General features: G+C 45.2%; 1 protein-coding gene across 1 annotated transcript in view; it reads left to right on the plus strand.

Annotated features, from left to right (window-relative positions):
• The window catches only part of ccser1 (coiled-coil serine-rich protein 1), a 1,034,597-nt gene that overhangs the window by 154,576 nt on the left and 860,031 nt on the right, over window positions 1-19,990 (plus strand). Inside the window, exon 3 of the mRNA XM_067994468.1 lies at window positions 14,852-15,036. Coding sequence (XP_067850569.1) covers window positions 14,852-15,036 — 185 coding nt within the window. The remainder of the gene's footprint in view (window positions 1-14,851; window positions 15,037-19,990) is intronic.

Below are 19,990 nucleotides of genomic sequence, written 5' to 3' on the forward strand. Positions count from 1 at the left end.
AGCTACAGGCGGGAGTGGACCTAGGAGAGAGCGCGGGACTTGGAGACTACTAAAGGCCCAGGCTCGAGGGCCGACCCGCACTCGGAGCGGGGCTACAGGCGGGAGCGGACCTAGGAGAGAGCGCGGGACTTGGAGACTACTAAAGGCCCAGGCTCGAGGGCCTACCCGCACTCGGAGCGGAGCTACAGGCGGGAGCGGACCTAGGAGAGACCTACGTGGGTCTTTTTCCCCAACGGGGAAGGAGCTTCGCGGGCTTTTTCAAAGGCAGGGGGCGGGGCCAATTCATTGGTCCCCGCATATAGCTGGAGCGGTTGCTGAACCCGAGACACTACACTAGTAGTGACTCCCACCCTCCCACCTCCTCTAACCTTTTGGGGGGTAGAGGGAATTTAAAGGGTAGGTTCGTTTTTATATTTTGTTTTCAGGGACTTAACTCCTGGACCTAAGATAAATAAGAAGCAAAAAGTAATCCAAAGTGGGACGTCACCAAGGAAGAGGTAAGTGATTGGTTGGTGAGTATTTTCCTGCTGAATTTGTCTAAGGTTAGAGTTTGTGGATTCTAGGGTCTCTGTTGTGTAGTGGGGGACTGCTGTTCAGCAAGGGCCCTTGAGTATACCTTTTAATTGAAGTGAAATTGGTGGGATTCATTTAATTTGAATTAATTAGTTAAAGGGTAAGTCATGTCAGGACAGCCCAGCCTCGTGTTATGCTCTTCCTGCTCTATGTGGGAAATCAGGGACCCTTCCGGTGTCCCTGACGACCATGTGTGCGGGAAATGTATCCAGCTGCAGCTACTGACAAACCGCATTGCGGCACTGGAGCTGCGGATGGATTCATTATGGAGCATTCGCGATGCTGAAAACGTCGTGGACAGCACATTTAGTGAGATGGTCACACCGCAGGTAAAGGTTGTACAGGCAGGAAGTAAGTGGGTGACCTCCAGGCAGAGTAAGAGGAGCAGGCAGGCAGTGCAGGGGTCCTCTGTGGCCGTCCCCCTCTCAAATATACCGCTTTGGATATTGTTGAGGGGGATGACTTATCAGGGGAAGGCAGCAGCAGCCAACTTCCTGGCACCAGGGGTAGCTCTGCTGCACAGGCTGGGAGGAAAAAGAGTGGAAGAGCTATAGTGGTAGGGGATTCTATCGTAAGGGGAACAGACAGGCGTTTCTGTGGCCGTAAACGTGACTCCAGGATGGTTTGTTGCCTCCCTGGTGCCAGGGTCATGGATGTCACTGAGCGGCTTCAGGGCATTCTCAAGAGGGAGGGTGAGCAGGCAGAGGTCGTGGTCCACATTGGGACCAACGACATAGGTAGGAAGGGAGATGAGGTCCTGCATCAAGAATTTAGGGAGCTCGGTAGCAGATTAAAGGGCAGGACCTCAAAGGTTGTAATCTCTGGATTACTCCCAGTGCCACGGGCTAGTGAGTATAGAAATAGGAGGATAGAACAGATGAATGCGTGGCTAAAGAGTTGGTGCAGGAGGGAGGGTTTCAGTTTCCTGGATCACTGGGCCTGCTTCTGGGGAAGGTGGGACTTGTACAAGTCGGACGGGTTGCATCTGAACCAGAGCGGGACAAATATCCTTGCGGGGAGGTTTGCTAGCACTGTTGGGGGGGGTTTAAACTAACTTGGCAGGGGGATGGGATACAGAGTGGAGCTACAATAGGGGGTGATGTGCAGCCAAATATTGAGAAAAAAACAAGTCAGCTTGGAAGACAGGGCAAATATGTAAGAGCAAGGCTGGATGGCATCTATTTTAATGCAAGGAGTCTTGCAAATAAGGTGGATGAACTGAAGGTGTTGATAAACACATGGGAGTATGATATTGTTGCTGTCACAGAGACATGGTTGAGGGAGGGGCAAGACTGGCAGCTCAATATTCCGGGGTACAGAATCTTCAGGCGAGACAGAGGGGGAGGTATAAGAGGAGGGGGGGTCGCAATATTAATTAAAGAATCAATTACTGCCATAAGGAGGGATGATATATTAGCAGGTTCTTCAAATGAGGCCATATGGGTGGAGCTTAAAAACAAAAAAGGGGCAAGCACTTTGATGGGAGTGTACTATAGGCCCCCAAACAGTCAGGGGGAGATAGAGGAACAGATATGTAGGCAAATCTCAGAAAATTGTGCAAATAATAGGGTAATAATAGTGGGGGATTTCAACTTCCCCAATATTAACTGGGATACTCAGAGTGTAAAAGGCTTAGAGGGTACAAAATTCTTAACGTGCATCCAGGAGAGCTTTTTGAGCCAGCATGTAGAAAGTCCTACAAGAGAGGGGGCGGTACTGGACCTAATTCTAGGGAATGTGGCCGGCCAAGTGGAAGAAGTGCTAGTAGGTGAGCACTTTGGTGACAGTGACCATAATTCAGTGAGATTTAAGGTGGTCATGGAAAAGAACAGGGAGGGGCCGGAAATAAAGGTTCTAAATTGGGGGAAGGCCGATTTTAATAGGATAAGGCAGGATCTGGCCAAAATGGACTGGGATCAGCTGCTTGTAGGAAAATCCGCATCGGAGCAATGGGAGTCTTTCAGAAGGGAGATTGAGACCATACAATGGCAACATGTTCCCGTAAAGGTCAAGGGTGGTTCCAAGAACTCCAGGGAACCTTGGATGTCAGGGGATATACGAGAATGGATTAGGAAAGAAAGGAGGGCTTTTGGCAGATACAAAAGGCTAAAGACGGAGGAAGCCCTAGAGGAGTACAAAAAGTGCAGGGGGATACTTAAAAAGGAAATTAGGAGATCAAGGAGGGGCCATGAAAAAACACTGGCGAGCAAAATAAAGGAAAATCCTAAGATGTTTTATAAGTATATTAAGGGTAAGAGGATGACTGGGGAAAAAATAGGGCCCATTAGGGATAAAAATGGCAATCTGAGTGTGGAGCCGGAAGATGTAGGAGGGGTTCCAAATGAATTTTTTGCATCTGTTTTCACTATGGAGAAGGACGATGTAGACATAGAAATACGGCAGGGGGACTGTGATATACTCGAACATATGAACATTGAGCGGGAGGAGGTATTGGCGGTTTTAGCAGGCCTAAAAATGGATAAATCCCCAGGCCCGGACGAAATGTATCCCAGGCTACTGTGTGAGGCAAAGGAGGAGATTGCGGGGGCTCTGACACATATATTCAGAACCTCTCTGGCCACAGGGGATGTGCCAGAGGACTGGAGAACCGCTAATGTAGTACCATTATTCAAGAAGGGGAGTAGGGAAAAACTGGGGAACTACAGGCCAGTGAGCCTAACATCAGTGGTAGGAAAATTATTGGAAAAAATTCTGAAGGACAAAATTAGTCTCCACTTGGAGAAGCAAGGATTAATCAGGGATAGTCAACATGGCTTTGTCAAGGGAAGATCATGTCTGACTAATTTGATTGAATTTTTTGAGGGGGTGACTAGGCGTGTGGATGAGGGTAACGCAGTGGATGTGGTATACATGGATTTCAGTAAGGCCTTCGATAAAGTCCCGCACAGGAGACTGGTCAAGAAGGTACGAGCCCATGGAGTCCAGGGTGCCTTGGCACTTTGGATACAAAACTGGCTTAGTGGCAGAAGGCAGAGGGTGATGGTCGAAGGTTGTTTTTGTGACTGGAAGCCTGTGGCCAGTGGGGTACCACAGTGATCTGTGCTGGGGCCCTTGCTGTTTGTGGTCTACATTAACGACTTGGATATGAATGTAAAAGGTATGATCAGTAAGTTCGCTGATGATACAAAAATTGGTAGGGTGGTAAATAGCGAGGAGGATAGCCTCAGTCTGCAGGACGATATAGATGGGTTGGTCAGATGGGCGGAACAGTGGCAAATGGAATTTAACCCGGAAAAGTGCGAGGTGATGCACTTTGGAGGGACTAACAAGGCAAGGGAATACACAATGAATGGGAAGACCCTAGGCAAGACAGAGGGTCAGAGGGATCTTGGTGTGCAAGTTCACAGATCCCTGAAGGCGGCGGAACAGGTAGATAAGGTGGTAAAGAAGGCATATGGGATACTTGCCTTTATTAGCCGAGGCATAGAATATAAGAGCAAGGAGGTTATGATGGAGCTGTATAAAACACTGGTTAGGCCACAGCTGGAGTACTGTGTGCAGTTCTGGTCGCCGCACTACAGGAAGGATGTGATCGCTTTGGAGAGGGTGCAGAGGAGATTCACCAGGATGTTACCAGGGCTGGAGCGCTTCAGCTATGAAGAGAGACTGGGAAGATTGGGTTTGTTTTCCTTGGAGCAGAGGAGGCTGAGGGGGGACATGATTGAGGTGTACAAAATTATGAGGGGCATAGATAGGATGGATACTAAGGAGCTTTTTCCCTTCGTTGAGGGTTCTATAACAAGGGGGCATAGATTCAAGGTAAAAGGCGGGAGGTTTAGAGGGGATTTGAGAAAGAACTTTTTCACCCAGAGGGTGGTTGGAGTCTGGAACTCACTGCCTGAGAGGGTTGTGGAGGCAGGAACCCTCACAACATTCAAGAAGCATTTGGATGAGCACTTGAAATGCCATAGCATACAAGGCTACGGACCAAATGCTGGAATATGGGATTAGATTAGACTGGGCTTGATGGCCGGCGCGGACACGATGGGCCAAAGGGCCTCTATCCGTGCTGTATAACTCTATGACTCTATGAGATCACCTCTCATTCTTCTAAACTCTGGAGAATACAGGCCGAGTCTACTCAATCTCTCCTCATACGACAATCCCACCATCCCAGGAATCAGTCTGGTGAACCTTCGTTGCACTCCCTCTATGGCAAGTACATCCTTCCTTAGGTAAGGAGACCAAAATTGTACACAATATTCCAGATGCAGTCTCACCAAGGCCCTATATAATTGCAGTAAGATATCTTTACTCCTGTACTCAAATCCTCTTATAATAAAGGCCAACATACCATTTGCCTTCCTAATTGCTTGCTGCACCTGCGTATTAGCTTTCAGTGATTCATGTACAAGGACACCCAGGTCCCTTTTGAACAGCAACATTTCCCAATCTCTCACCATTTAGAAAATACTCTGCATTTCTATTTTTCCTACCAAAGTGCAAAACTTCACATTTTTCCACATTATATTCCATCTGCCATGTTCTTGCCCATTCACTTAGCCTGTTTATTTCCCCTTGAAGCCTCTTTGCATCCTCCTCACAACTCACATTCCCACCTAGTTTTGCGTCATCAGCAAACTTGGAAATATTACATTTGGTCCCCTCATCCAAATCATTGATATAGATTGTGAACAGCTGGGGTCCAAGCACGATCCCTGTGGTACCTCACTAATCACAGTCTGCCAACCTGAAAAAGACCCATTTATTCCTACTCTCTTTTCTGTGAAAATATCGGCCCATGTGTGCAATAATACTACATGGAGCTGGAGGAGATTGCAATGGTAGGAAGGAGCATTGAGAGTCTGAGGCACAGGGAGCCAGTGGCATAAACAGAGAGGTGGGCTTTAGTGTGGGTCAGAACATAGGCCATGGTGTTGAAGATGACTTGTAGTTGATAGAGGGTGAAGGTGAGGAGACAATAATGGAGAACAATATGAATATTGTTGAATATGTTCAAGGTTGAGATTGATAGATTTTTGGACACTAAGGGAATCAAGGGATGTGGGGATTGGGCAAGAAAGCGGAGTTGAGGTTGAAGATCAGCCATGATCTTATTGAATGGTGGAGCAGGCTCGAAGGGCTGTGTGGCCTACTCCTGCTCCTATTTCTTATGTACTTATGTTCAATATCGGAGTCCAGCCTCAAGATGATAAAGGTGTGGATTGGGATTTTGGTTGCAGCATGGGAGAGGTAGGAGCAGGGGTGGGCAACGTTTTGGAGATGAGAAAAAGAGTCTTGGTAACAAATTGAGTATGGGGAAGAAATCTGAACTCCAGATTGAGCAGGATGTCAACGTTCCATAACTCAAGACATGGTCTAAGTCAGGGAGGTGGATGGCATTAAGGTTGGAAGTGCATAGATGTTTGCAGGAGCTGAAATGGATGGCTTTGATTTTGCTGGTTTCAGCTGGAAGAAGTTTTGACTCCTCATTAACATCAGATTGGCAGTTAAGGAGAGTGGCAATAGCCCTGGGGGTTGATGGAAGAGGCAAATTGATGGAGTTAAATGTTAGCATGCTTGTGAAAGCTGACTCCATGCTCCATGATTTTTGCAGAGAGGTCACATGTAAATGATGAAGAGGAGGGGTTAAAGATGGAACAGCACGGTACCCAAGAGTTGACTGTGTGAACATGAGAGGTCCAGCCATTGGACATGATGTAATGTTTATGATGAGGCAGATAGGAGTGCATAGGAACAGGAGTAGGCCATTCAGCCCCTTGAGCCTGTTCTGCCATTCAACGAGATCATGGCTGATCTGTATCCTAACTCCATTTAGAACCATGAGCGAGCAGTGCCATAGAATTGGACTGTGGAGGAGAGATACTTGATAGTGTCAAAGGAAGCAGAGAGCTCAAGGCACATGAGTGCTGTGATCATGGTGACTTTGACCAGGACAGGCTTGGTGTTTTGCTGGGCTGGAAGCCTGATTGGAAGTAGGAGTAGTGGGAGTGTACGTGTGAGGCCGTCTTTAGAGAGATTACGAGGTTGGAAGATGGGGCAGTTGTTGGGCAGAATGGAGAAGTTGAGAGTAACTGTTTTTAAACCATTGTTGTCTTGATTTTGTGATACAAGGTGCAAGGTTAAAGCATATTCTCAGTTGCTATTACAGAAATGTACAGCACAGGAACAGGCCATTCAGTGGTCCATGCGGTGTTTATGGTCAACATGAGTCTCCTCCTACCCCTCTTCATCTAACCCTATCAGCATAGCCTTCTATTCCTTTCTCCCTCATGTGTTTATCTTGCTTCCCCTTAAATGCATCTCTGCTACTCGCCTCAACTGTCAGACAGGTCTCTCTGACGATGCTACATAATTGTAAACAATTTTACAACACCAAGTTATAGTCCAGCAATTTTATTTTAAATTCACAAGCTTTCGGAGGCTACCTCCTTCGTCAGGTGAACGATGTGAAAATGAAATCCTCGAGATGAAATTGCATTTATAATTCACAGAACAATGCTTGGTGAGTACAGACAGTTTTTTCAACTGCCCGTTGCCAAGGCAATCAGTGTGCAGACAGACAGGTGTTACCTGCCAGGTCTCACAGAATATACAAATCACCAAAAAAAAACAACAAACAAAAAAAAACAGAGATAGAGAGGTAGAAACATAGAAAAGACAGCAACTGACCCGTTATATTAAAAACAGATAACATTTGTTCGCTGGTGGGGTAACGTGTAGCGTGACATGAACCCATATTGTATATTCTGTGAGACCTGGCAGGTAACACCTGTCTGTCTGCACACTGATTGCCTTGGCAACGGGCAGTTGAAAAAACTGTCTGTACTCACCAAGCATTGTTCTGTGAATTATAAATGCGATTTCATCTCGAGGATTTCATTTTCACATCGTTCACCTGACGAAGGAGGTAGCCTCCGAAAGCTTGTGAATTTAAAATAAAATTGCTGGACTATAACTTGGTGTTGTAAAATTGTTTACAATTGTCAACCCCAGTCCATCACGATGCTACATAAAGCACAGATTAGAGCAGATGAACACCAGGGCTAATAATGTTCTTTGCAGCTACTGGAGTTCAAGAGGTCGCGTGTATTCTCAGAGATAATTCCAGTAGGTTTAGCGTCTTTGACATAAATGAGATGGAGGATGCAGACAGACGAAAAGGGCTCCAAGCAGGCAAATATCCAGCATTTATCTACATCTACTCATACAGTTATATATTTACAGTACATAACCTTCCACCTAACTCAAGTTGATGAAATGCTAAGTTCACAGCTCTTAAGGACTGGCAATACTTTGTAAATAACATAAATAACAGTGCTTCTTTTCCTTGAACCTCTTACCACTGTGCGAGCCCGATTTGATTTAAACTGTTAATCGAAAATTTACAATGTACAAAATTTTTTTTTATTAATAAAGGTGCTGGTAGACCTGATTTTAATTCCATAATTATCTGTTTTATCCCCCCCCCATCTACAGTGAGCTTTCCATGCTTTTATTTCTAGGAGGATGGAGTATAAAAGCTACAACTGTACAGGGTGCTGCTGAGACCACACCTGGAGTACTGCGTACAGTTCTGGTGCCTTTATTTAAGGAAGGATATACTTGCATTGGAGGCAGTTCAGAGAAGGTTCACTAGGTTGATTCCGGGTATGGAAGGGTCGTCTTATGAGGAAAGATTGAACAGGTTGGGTCTACACTCATTGGAGTTTAGAAGAATGAGAGGAGACCTTATTGAAACATACAAGATTCTGGGGGTACTCGATAGGGTTGATGTTGAGAGGATGTTACCCCTCATGGGGGAATCTAAAACTAGGGGGCATAGTCTCAGAATAAGGGGTCGCCCATTTAAGACGGAAATGAGGAGGAATTTCTTCTCCCAGAGGGTCGTGAATCTTTGGAATTCTTTACCCAAAAAGCTGTGGAGGCTGAGTCATTGAATACATTCAAGGCTGAGTTAGACACATTTTGGATCTGCAAGGGAGTCAAAGGATATGGGGGAAAGGGTGGGAAAGTGGAGTTGAGGTAAAAATCAGATCAGCCATGATCTCATTAAATGGCAGATCAGGCTCGAAGGGCTGAATGGCCTCCTCCTGCTCCTATCTCTTATGGTCTTATGGAACCCGAAAGGTGTAACTCGTTTGGTGGTTGACCTGTAAAAAAAAATTCAGTTAAACCAGTGGCTAACTGCAAATTACAGTTTCACATCTGCAAGTCAGAAATCCCACACAAAGATGCATCCTCTGCTCTGAATATTTGTGGGGAGCTCGTCACTTTTTTAAAAATTCATCTTTGACTAGCAGAGGATTACAAGTCAGTAATCCAATTATTAGAGCAAAGCTTGAAAGATTTCGAGCCACAGCCTGAACTCTGAGACTCGATTTCTGTCTCAAACTCATTCTGTTATCTGTTTTTTGTAAATAAACATGCAGAGTTTCAATTACCAGCTGAGCATAATTGAAGTGAACTTCCCGATGGTTTGTTTGTCAGCTGAAGCTATAATTGGATTGTGATGAAAGCAGAATTTTTGACCTGTAGCGAATAATGACCACTTCTGTGTTGTATTTTTTTATATATGACGGTAAATATACAGGGTGAGTGTGTTTCAGAAATAACTAGAGTTCAGATGAAAGCCAAGTTTTCTCGATACTCTTCAAGATGGAGACTAGAGCAAGATGAGGCGAATTCTTTGATCCGTAGATTAGCCAGGATACAGGAGCCTTGTATCAAATTATACCTATGATGTGGAGATGCCGGTGATGGACTGGGGTTGACAATTGTAAACAATTTTACAACACCAAGTTATAGTCCAACAATTTTATTTTAAAATCCACAAGCTTTCGGAGGCTTCCTCCTTCCTCAGGTGAATGTTCACATTCACCTGAGGAAGGAGGAAGCCTCTGAAAGCTTGTGGATTTTAAAATAAAATTGTTGGACTATAACTTGGTGTTGTAAAATTGTTTACAATTGTCAAATTATACCGAGTCAAAGCATTAATTAGATGTTTGAGGCCTGGATGAGGTGAAACCAACTGCTTGTCAAGTAAACCTACACATAAGATGCTTCACCCTCTCCATGACCTTGATTGACACCTCTTCATTCGCAGACCTTTTGGTTGAGAATATATGGTGTAAGCTTTTTTACCATCTCTTCAGTTCTCAGTTTGGCTCAGATTTTAGAATTGAGCCTAGTAACGCCACCTGACAGAGTTTCTAGAGTCAGCTGAATCAACATAACGATGACAAACACTTGGCATCAGGAACGCCACTCCTTGTTTGCTCACTGTTTTGGGGGTGGAAATGTGTGAGCTGCTTGAGGATTTAAAAGCTTAAAAGGACAGCACAACAAAAACCCGGATTTTCGGCAATTATTCAAGTTTTACACCGAAATACGTTGGGGTTGCAGGAGGCATGGAAACGCTCAGGTTGAACAGTGAGGCTGAAGTGCTCCTCAATGAATAGAGGATGGAGGCATTGTTTGTAATTCTGCCCTGTTGTCCAGCAAGAAGAGAATCATAACTGCAGTGGCAGGAGGTGGCCAGGGCTGCGAAAGCCAATCCCACACATGGCTGCAAGAGTTTAATGAGCTTACCGGGCTTGGCAAGGTAAGAGAAGCCAGTCAGACCTCCCAAGAATGCACTGAAGTAGGCAACTTACCATCACCTTCCCCTCACTGTTACAGTTTCTGAATAGCTCACCATCAATGACCATGAGGTAGCACTGGGCCCCTTTTATGTCTCGAGCCTTCACCTGCACGTATTTCTTCACTCGCATCCTGATATGCTTTCACCTCACGAGGAACGTAAGCTCATGCAGCTGTCATCATCCCCATATGGCAACCCACTGGAAATTAAAATCCGCCCCCCCCATCCCTCCTGGTCTGACTGCCATAACTGCTGTATATGATTTTGTTTTGGGCACTTTGCCAGTTGGATCGGTTTCAAAAGAACCATCACTGTGAGCAGCTCTCTATCTCTAATGAATGTACAGATATGGGAAGTGAAGGTTGTCACTACCTTCACAATATTGTTGGAAGCCAGGATCTTGATGTTGTATAGCAGTTATTAATTACCTGCAGTATAGGACAAGTGTTGATCGTAATCTGGTACAGGGCTGGTGCCCTCTATTTAGGAGCATACTGTGAGATCTGTGTTGTGTATCACAATGACCCAGGGTCAGTAGCATAGTTTTTCTTTTGATTAGTTTGGCTACTTTGTGAATCTATTAGACGCTGCAAGAATGCAGTTGATGGAACACAAGATCTCAAGCTGATTGAAGTGTGTGTCTTTAGGCTGGTCACATATTTTGGGGAATTGTACAGTAGAAGTGCTCTCATCTCCCTGTCTCTTCACCCAACAATGTTGCTTAATTTCTACAGCTCTGCAGCCTCTGCTGGCAAATAATACAAACAATACAGTTGATGTCTAGGTGGCGATTTCCTTTCTACATTGAACAATCCACTCATGGATCGCTTTTCACAATCGCCTCCCTTCTGTGTTAGCCTTGGCTCAGTTGGTAGCACTCTCGCCTTGGAGTCAGAAGGTTGTGGGTTCAAGTCCCACTCCGGAGACTTCAGCATAAAATCTAGGCTGGCGCTCCAGTGCAGTGCTGAGAGAGTGCTGCACTGTCGGAGATGCCGTCTTTTGGATGAGACGTTAAACCAAGGACCTGTCTGCCCTCTCAGGTGGACGCAAAAGATCCCATGGCACTATTTCGAAGAAGAGCAGGGGAGTTCAGGCCAATGTTTATCCCACAACCAACAGCATTAAAATAGGTTATCGGGTCATTATCTCATTGCTCTTTGTGGGACCTCGCTGTGCGCAAATTGGCTGCTGCGTTTCCTACATTACAACAGTAACTACACTTCAAAAGTACTCCATTGGCTGTAAAGAGCTTTGGGACGGCCTGAGGTCGTGAAAGGCACCAGGTAAATGCAAGTCCTTTTTTTCTTTATCGCTAATAATGAAACAATAGTCTTAGTCGGCAGGAAATGCCCCAAATCTGCAAATCAACCCAAATGCTCTGAATCTGAAATTAAATCAAAATTGAACTCTCTATGACGTACTGGCGAATGAGGATTGGCACGAGTAATTACACCTTCACACTGCATTTAATGGTCATATTTTTGATGAGTATTTTCTGAAGATTGATCCAATTAAATTCACAACTTTTACTTCCGTTTAGCAAAACTTTACAAATCCAAATTCATACCGGGTGTGCATAATGGTTTATATCAATCCTGCTCACCTTACTTTCCTCTGAAGTAGAAGAGATGCAGTGTCTTAAAATATTAAAATAAACTAAATCTTTTTACAGAAAGCTAAAGAAAATCAAAGCAATTGCATGTGAATCAGGATGCCACATATGCATCTGATCTGCGATTTAAAAAAATACACTTGTGTGTAAATGGGCACTGTTTCTAAACACTGTTATAATGTATGGATTTATAAATACTGATAGTGTAGGATTTTATTATGGCTACACTTAGATTTTATATATAGTTAGTGTGCAAGGTTATAAATATCGCTACAGTGTATGGGTTTATAAATACTGTTAATATCTGTTTATAAATGCAATGAGTACATGATTTTAAAAATACTTGTGTTATTTTTATATACTCTCAGTGTACAGCTTTATAAATTTAGTTAGTGTGTAGTTTATAAATAACGTCACTGATTTTATAAATATGGTTAGTATAAAGTTTCTAAATATTGTTACGGTTTAACATTTTATAAGTATTGTGTCCAGTTTATAAATAATGTATGATTTTATACTGTTAGTGTATGATTTATAAATACTGTTACAATGTATGGTTGTCATGTTTCAGGATTTTTTGACTATTTATTCACAGATAGTGTTTGGAAAGGTTATATTTAAATGTTGGGTTTTATTCACACTGATAGCTTTTTAAACAGAAATCTGCTAGGACTAGCTAGCGCTATGTTTTATGTATATGCCACCGTCCAAAAGATAGTACACATGATTTAATTGCATTTTCATTTAAAATATTTGTTTGCACTTTTAGACTCTGTACTTTTAGACTTATCAATTTAGAACTACTAATTTGCTTCATATACGTATTAAACACTGAATGTTGGCCACTTATTAAACCAAGAGAGCTACAGAGTTTACTAACTTAATGAGAGACATCAGGAATTAGTAAATATGCCAATGAAAATATGGATTCAATAAATTACAGCCAAGCTATACAAATGCATGTTTCCATGTCTCTACAATCTAACTATGTAAAGGGTAGATTTAACAAAAGTACACTGTAACCATATAAATAAGAAACAAATACTGCAACAGTTATTTACTTACGTGTGTGTGTGTGTGTGTGTGTGTGTGTGGTGTGTGTGTGTGTGTGGTGTGTGTGTGTATGTGTGTGTGTGTGTGGTGTGGTGTGTGTGTGTGTGTGTGGTGTGTGTGTGTGGTGTGTGTGTGTGGTGTGTGTGTGTGTGTGTGGTGTGTGTGTGTGTGTGTGTGTGGTGTGTGTGTGTGTGTGTGTGTGTGTTAACATTACTGGTAAGTGAGGCTGCCCCAGCCTTTCCTGTGTTCCCGACAGTGAGAGTTTCAGGGTGCAGGGGGCTTGTTTGCAGGAGACTGCCTCTCGGTCATTTTCTGACTGTAGGAGCAGTGAGGGGGGGAGAAGGAGCATTGGGTGGCTGAAGGAGATGGGACAGGCATTTAAGCACCTAAAACTTGTTGAGCACAAACATAGTTCACGTAAGTCCTGCTTTCTGTGCATGTTTATTGACCAAGCTTAGTCCACCTTCTCTCTTAACTCCATGTATTCATTTTATATTGGTTGGTTTATTAAACATTTCATTATCCTTCCCCTGGTCAACACGGTATGTGAGTGACCGACTCCATAACCCTTTAAACTGACCAACAGGACGTTTTTGAGAGTTGCTTCACCCCTTGTAGTCTCTCCCTCCCTGCATGAGAGTGCCTCTAGTTGGTACCTTCCATAACTAAGATCTAGTACTTGGTGTGGAGGGCTGGTTTGTGGCACAGTGGGTAGGGGGCTGCCATGCACCATGCTACTCATGGCCCTGCCCAAATGTATGTTACTCATATGAGATTCTCAGACAGTGACTACCAGGAGCCCACTTAACTGTGGCGGGCTATCACAGGTGAGTCCAATTCATCCAACGCAGGTGCGTGTTCAAGTAGGACAATTTCCTCCCTCTCCCTCCTTTCTAGCTCGCGGGCTTTGGCCTCTTGCACATGTTGTTCTGCACTAGCTTCAAGTAAAATTTTGGCTCAATTTTTTTAGAAATAAAAATGACCACTTTTCTAAGTCATCATGTTACTTGGTAGCATGAGTTCTACATGCCTGTGAATACGTTAGTACCTTGTTTACTTGATGTCTGCTTGAAGACTGAATCAATACAGCTTGCAGTAACATGAATAATTGCCAGAAAGGAACAAAAGAAATCACTGATCATGCAGCACATACTGCAGTACCTCTCATGTTTGAGGAAGACAGGGTCCTAGAACCAGAGACTGAAAAGTATGTCCAATCATTTTAACATACATTTACAGCACAGGAACAGGCCATTCGGCCCAACAGGTTTATGCCAGTGTTTATGCTCCACATGTGCCTCCTCCCACCTCACTTCATCTAACCCCATCAGCATATCCTTCTATTCCTTTCTCCCTCATGTACTTATCTAGCTTCGCCTTAAATACATCTGTGCTATTCGCCTCAACCACTCTGAGGTCCACATTCTAACCACTCTCTGAGTAAAGAAGTTTCTCCTGAATTCCTTGTTGGATTTATTAGCGATTATCTTATATTTATGTCTGCTAGTTTTGAACTCCCCCACAAGTGGAAACATCGGAGAAGAGCCTCAGCCTGTTCAGTCTTTCCTGATCGTTATATCCTCTCAGTTCTGGTATCATCCATGTAAATCTTTTTTGCACCTTCTCCAGTGCCTTTATATCCTTTTATATAATATGGAGACCAGAACTGTGCACAGTACTCCAAGTGTGGACTAACCAAACTTCTTCACTTATCAATTCTATCCCTCCAGAAATGAACCCCAATGCTTTGTTGGCTTTTTTATGGCCTTATTAACCTGCGTCGTTACTTTTAAGTGATTTGGGTATCTGTACCCCTAGATCCCTTTGCTGCTCCACCCCATTTAGACTCTTATTTTCCCAGGAGTACGTGGCCTCCTTATTCTTCCGAGCGAAATGTGCCACCTCACAGTTGTCTATATTGAAATTAATTTGCCGATGACGCGCCCATTCTGCAAGTCAAGGTGATCGCTGTTCTGTTTTTGTTGCAGTGACGGTGAACAGGACCTTCAGTCCGCGCCACGAGGAGAAATGGGTGGAGAGGCGCCTGAGGTCGTCCTCTGAGGGCACGTCTGGAAGCCGAATGAGCCACGGCGTCCGAGACGGGCGGGTGGAAGAATTGCACAGCCTAAAGAAGCAAAGAGCAGGCTCGTCATCTTCAAAGATGAACAGCATGGTGGGTACATGGAAATAAGAACTGTCTTGCTTTTAGAAGGTTTGTTCCAGTAAGTAGGACGGGGTTGCAATCGCTCTTGGGCGGAAGCGGGGCTGGGCGTAATACGGGCGGTCGATGCGATACCGTCCGATTTCTACCCCGATGCCTTTTACTCAGATCGCCGTTGAGCAGAAACTACAACGAGCCTTCCAGATCACAAAATCCTTTTGTTAGATTCACGAGGAAAGGTCTGATGGTTTGGGCACCAGCACACGCAACACAGAATGAATGTTTTGGTCTACATGTATAGTCTGGATGTTTTTTGATGCAGGCTACGATCTGGACCCCAAAGTCCACAGCTCTGCAAGTCAGCCAAAGCGCAAACGTGAAATTAGACGCTCCAGGTAAGGACACGGTCGAAAAAGGGCTGACCTTAAATCACATGAGCACCTCTGAGGAGAAACTAAACAGAACCTCGAGAGTGTGAATGGCCTTTTCGGTAAATTCATATTGCGTTTCCAGCTCGGCAGATCTTTCAGGCGAACAACCGGCTTGTGTCTGCGGGGAACTCTCGTTGTGAGTTTTCTTGCAGCCAGTTTGCATTCATCAGCCGATGTGACACGGTGTAGTTTTATTTTTCAGCTGCACACGTCTTTCATCATTTCAATTGCTTCAGCTTAAAATACATATGTAGATTCCCGTCGGGAAACTGATGGGATCGGGTCCAACGCCCCTTTCTGCACCCGCCGCCCGATGTCACTCTGCAGTAACTCCTTGGCGTTCTGCCCCATCCCGTCAGCTTCCCGATGGGCAGGATTAGTTTAAGATTGGGGCTTAAATGGGCGGGGTAGAGTGAAGGTAAGCATGTTGTACACGGCCTGTGGGAGCAGCAAGCTCGATGCGCAAAGGGACTCTTGTTCTGTATTTATGCTCTCACTTCAGCAGATCATTCTGTCGAACAGTTATGTTAATTTTATTCCCCAATGTCGTATTGAGTGTTGCTGCTTGTTAGTGTCAGTGCAGTTTGCTTGTTGGGACACTTTGAACGCTTAGCGTCGATAGCTGGGCTGTGTTTGTGCTGTTCAGTCTGCTGTTACAGATTATCAATCCTTCTCCTCCTGCAGTCAAATGTGTCTTGCATTTTTCAGGATCAGTGGGCAAGCAATGGCACACATTTTAAGCACTGTAAATTTTCATTACGCAACAAATCCTTTGAAATTCAGATTACCGATCGAGGCGGTGACTGGCTTTTTTTTTTCAGACAGTGAGCAGACAAGAATGGCCTAGATTTCAGCAAGAAAAGCAGGCCCTAGAGAAAAGCAATATAGGTCTGACATAAAGGCTGTTCATGGTCAATTACCCGGTTTCCAGCAGCTATTTCTTTAACCAGCCTACGTTTAAGCTCTCCTATCACTTAATGTGCTCACACAAAGCATTGTTTCCGCATTGGTAACCTGAATGTTTTTGCAGTAACTTGGGATGGCTTTCTATTATACTATCCTGTATATTCATGGCTGCCCTGTGTTTGCCTTCAGTGAGATCTGTCCCACCTCCTGCTGGCCATGGTCTGATTATTTTCATGTGTTTTTCTCTCCTCGCTCCCCCTGCCTTTCCCCTTCACTCCCTCAAGCTTTCTCCCTTGCTGGGGGAGAGGAAAGGGGGGGAGCAGTTCTCCTCCTGCCCACCCCCCCCCCAATGATACTGAGCGGTCTTTCTCCATGCGCAGGCCCAAGCTGCTCGACCATGGGACCATCACAGATCACAGCCAAGCGCAGTCACGTCCCCGCAGCACACGCACACGCACACGCACACGCCCCTCCCAGCAAGTGTCACTGGTGATCAGAGCTGACTGCCTTGGCTGCTTTCTCCCCTCTTCAGGAAGGAACTTCAATTTTATATAGAGCCTATCAGGGCCTCAAGACACCCTTGAAGCATTTTGCAGCCAATGAAGTACCATCGTGGCAGCACCAAGTACGATATAAGTTGAGATGAATTGACTCAACACACAGACCAGCGATTAAACCTGGGACTTATCTGGCCTGAATTGAGAGATTTCCATTATTTTTAATTGGTTTGAATGTAACTATTGCATTGGTAGAGTTAAAAGAAAAAGAAAGAACTTGCATTTATATAGCGCCTTTCTCAACCTCAGGATGTCCCAAAGTGCTTTACAGCCAATGAAGTGCTTTTGAAGTGTGGTCGCTGTTGTAATGTTGGAAACGCGGCAGCCAATTTGTGCACAGCAAGGTCCCACAAACAGCAATGAGATAAATGACTAGTAATCTGTGATGTTGGTTGAAGGATAAATATTAGCCAGGACACTAGGAGGAACTTCCCTGTTCTTCAAAATAATGCCATGGGATCTTTTACGTCCACTTGACAGGGATTCGGTCTGAAAGACGACACCTCTCAGCACTGCAATGAAATGTCAGTCTCGGTTTTATGCTCAAGTTTCTGGAGTGGAACTTGAACCCATGGCAACCTGACCTCAGAGGCAAGAGTGCTACCAACTGAGCCATGACTGATCTCTAGATATGGTCCCTAATATAGCATAAAGTATGGGTTACCAGAGTGCATAATGTCATTTTGGACATGGGTAAGCAATAGCACTGAGGGCGTGTCGCACTGTCGGAGGAGACGTTAAACTGATCCCCCAATCTGCCCTCTCGGGCAGATGTAAAAGAACCTATGGCACTATCCGAAGAAGAGCAGGGAAGTTCTCCCCAATGTCCTGGCCAATGTTTATCCCTCAACCGACATCACTAAAACAGATTATCTGGTTATTATCTCATTGCTGTTTGTGGGAGCTTGCTGTGTGCAAATTGGCTGCCGCGTTTTCTACATTATAACAGTGACTACGCTTCAAAAGCACTTCATTGGCTGTAAAGAGCTTTGAGACGTCCTGAGCTTGTAAAAGGGGCTATATAAATGCAAGTCTTTTAGCCATTTAGAATGATTATATTTAACAGGAGATGCAGTATTCCTTGTAGTTCCAGTATACAGAAACAAAGCACATAAATTTCATTTTCATTATAAATTTAATTTGTGGTGTAACAGCTCAGGATTTGTAGAACATTTCTTGAAGTGTGTTTAAGCCCCATGTTTTTGTTGGCTTTATTGAATTCTAAATTAATCATGCTGTACCTATGCGGGCCACAAGATGTCAGGCTAAGACCATAGATGATGAATTCAAGCAATTGGATAACTAAAAGCTTCTTTCTGTATTAACTCAGCCACTCTTTATATGGTATACATGTTGGAGCAGGACATCTGCGCATTAAATTGGACCAAATCAATTTGTAATTTGGTGACAGTCCCACATTATAGCCCAAAAGACTCAGGGACCTGCAGGTTTCCTGCTGTAACTTGGTTGCGCTGCCGTTTCTGGGAGTTTCTGACAAGCCTAGTAAGGGAAGTGAGCTGGGCCCCTTGCAGTAAGGGAAGTGAGCTGGGCCCCTTGCAGTAAGGGAAGTGAGCTGGGCCCCTTGCAGTAAGGGAAGTGAGCTGGGCCCCTTGCAGTAAGGGAAGTGAGTTGGGCCCCTTGCAGTAAGGGAAGTGAGCTGGACCCCTTGCAGTAAGGGAATTGACCTGGACCCCTTGCAGTAAGGGAAGTGAGCTGGGCCCCTTGCAGTAAGGGAAGTGAGCTGGGCCCCTTGCAGTAAGGGAAGTGAGCTGGGCCCCTTGCAGTAAGGGAAGTGAGCTGGGCCCCTTGCAGTAAGGGAAGTGAGCTGGACCCCTTGCAGTAAGGGAAGTGAGCTGGACCCCTTGCAGTAAGGGAAGTGAGCTGGGCCCCTTGCAGTAAGGGAAGTGAGCTGGACCCCTTGCAGTAAGGGAAGTGAGCTGGACCCCTTGCAGTAAGGGAAGTGAGCTGGACCCCTTGCAGTAAGGGAAGTGAGCTGGGCCCCTTGCAGTAAGGGAAGTGAGCTGGACCCCTTGCAGTAAGGGAAGTGAGCTGGGCCCCTTGCAGTAAGGGAAGTGAGCTGGGCCCCTTGCAGTAAGGGAAGTGAGCTGGACCCCTTGCAGTAAGGGAAGTGAGCTGGACCCCTTGCAGTAAGGGAAGTGAGCTGGACCCCTTGCAGTAAGGGAAGTGAGCTGGACCCCTTGCAGTAAGGGAAGTGAGCTGGACCCCTTGCAGTAAGGGAAGTGAGCTGGGCCCCTTGCAGTAAGGGAAGTGAGCTGGACCCCTTGCAGTAAGGGAAGTGAGCTGGACCCCTTGCAGTAAGGGAAGTGAGCTGCACCCCTTGCAGTAAGGGAAGTGAGCTGGGCCCCTTGCAGTAAGGGAAGTGAGCTGGGCCCCTTGCAGTAAGGGAAGTGAGCTGGACCCCTTGCAGTAAGGGAAGTGAGCTGGGCCCCTTGCAGTAAGGGAAGTGAGCTGGGCCCCTTGCAGTAAGGGAAGTGAGCTGGACCCCTTGCAGTAAGGGTATTTTTCCTTAAAAAGAAAAAATTCTTGATCACCTGTCTTAGACAGGGGACTGAAGGGGATGTGATTGGGACTGGGCGGGAGTCTGGGCAAACTCCACCCACCTCCCCCCCTTTGCCTGTGGCGGGCAAGCTCCATATTCTGTGGCGGCACGTGGTTGGCAGGTGCTGGAGACCCATCTGAAGTGGCGTGTGTCTGCCTTTCTCATTCAAATGAGATAACCTCCCAGTGACCCCTCAAACTCTGGCGGGGTCAGCACTAGAGGGCATGGATAGGTGTGTCCCACTGGTTCTTGGGGCTGGGGTGTTTGGCCCTGTCTTGGTTATATGTAGACTCCTTTGGTTTAGTGCTGCTACTCTTTGAGATGCACAACAAAATGTTGACACAAATGAGTCAGAAAATTATAAGTTTGACCCAATACATGAGAACTTGGACATGTTATAACAGGTAAAACGCTCTCCAACCTAATCTTCATTATTCTGCTGGTAAGGGCTACATTTAAAACAAAAATGTCATCATGCACCTGGGTGAGAGCGCTTTAGACCAGCTAAAAGC

The sequence above is a fragment of the Heptranchias perlo genome, chromosome 1 (genome assembly GCF_035084215.1).
Source record: "Heptranchias perlo isolate sHepPer1 chromosome 1, sHepPer1.hap1, whole genome shotgun sequence".
Classification (NCBI taxonomy): domain Eukaryota; kingdom Metazoa; phylum Chordata; class Chondrichthyes; order Hexanchiformes; family Hexanchidae; genus Heptranchias; species Heptranchias perlo.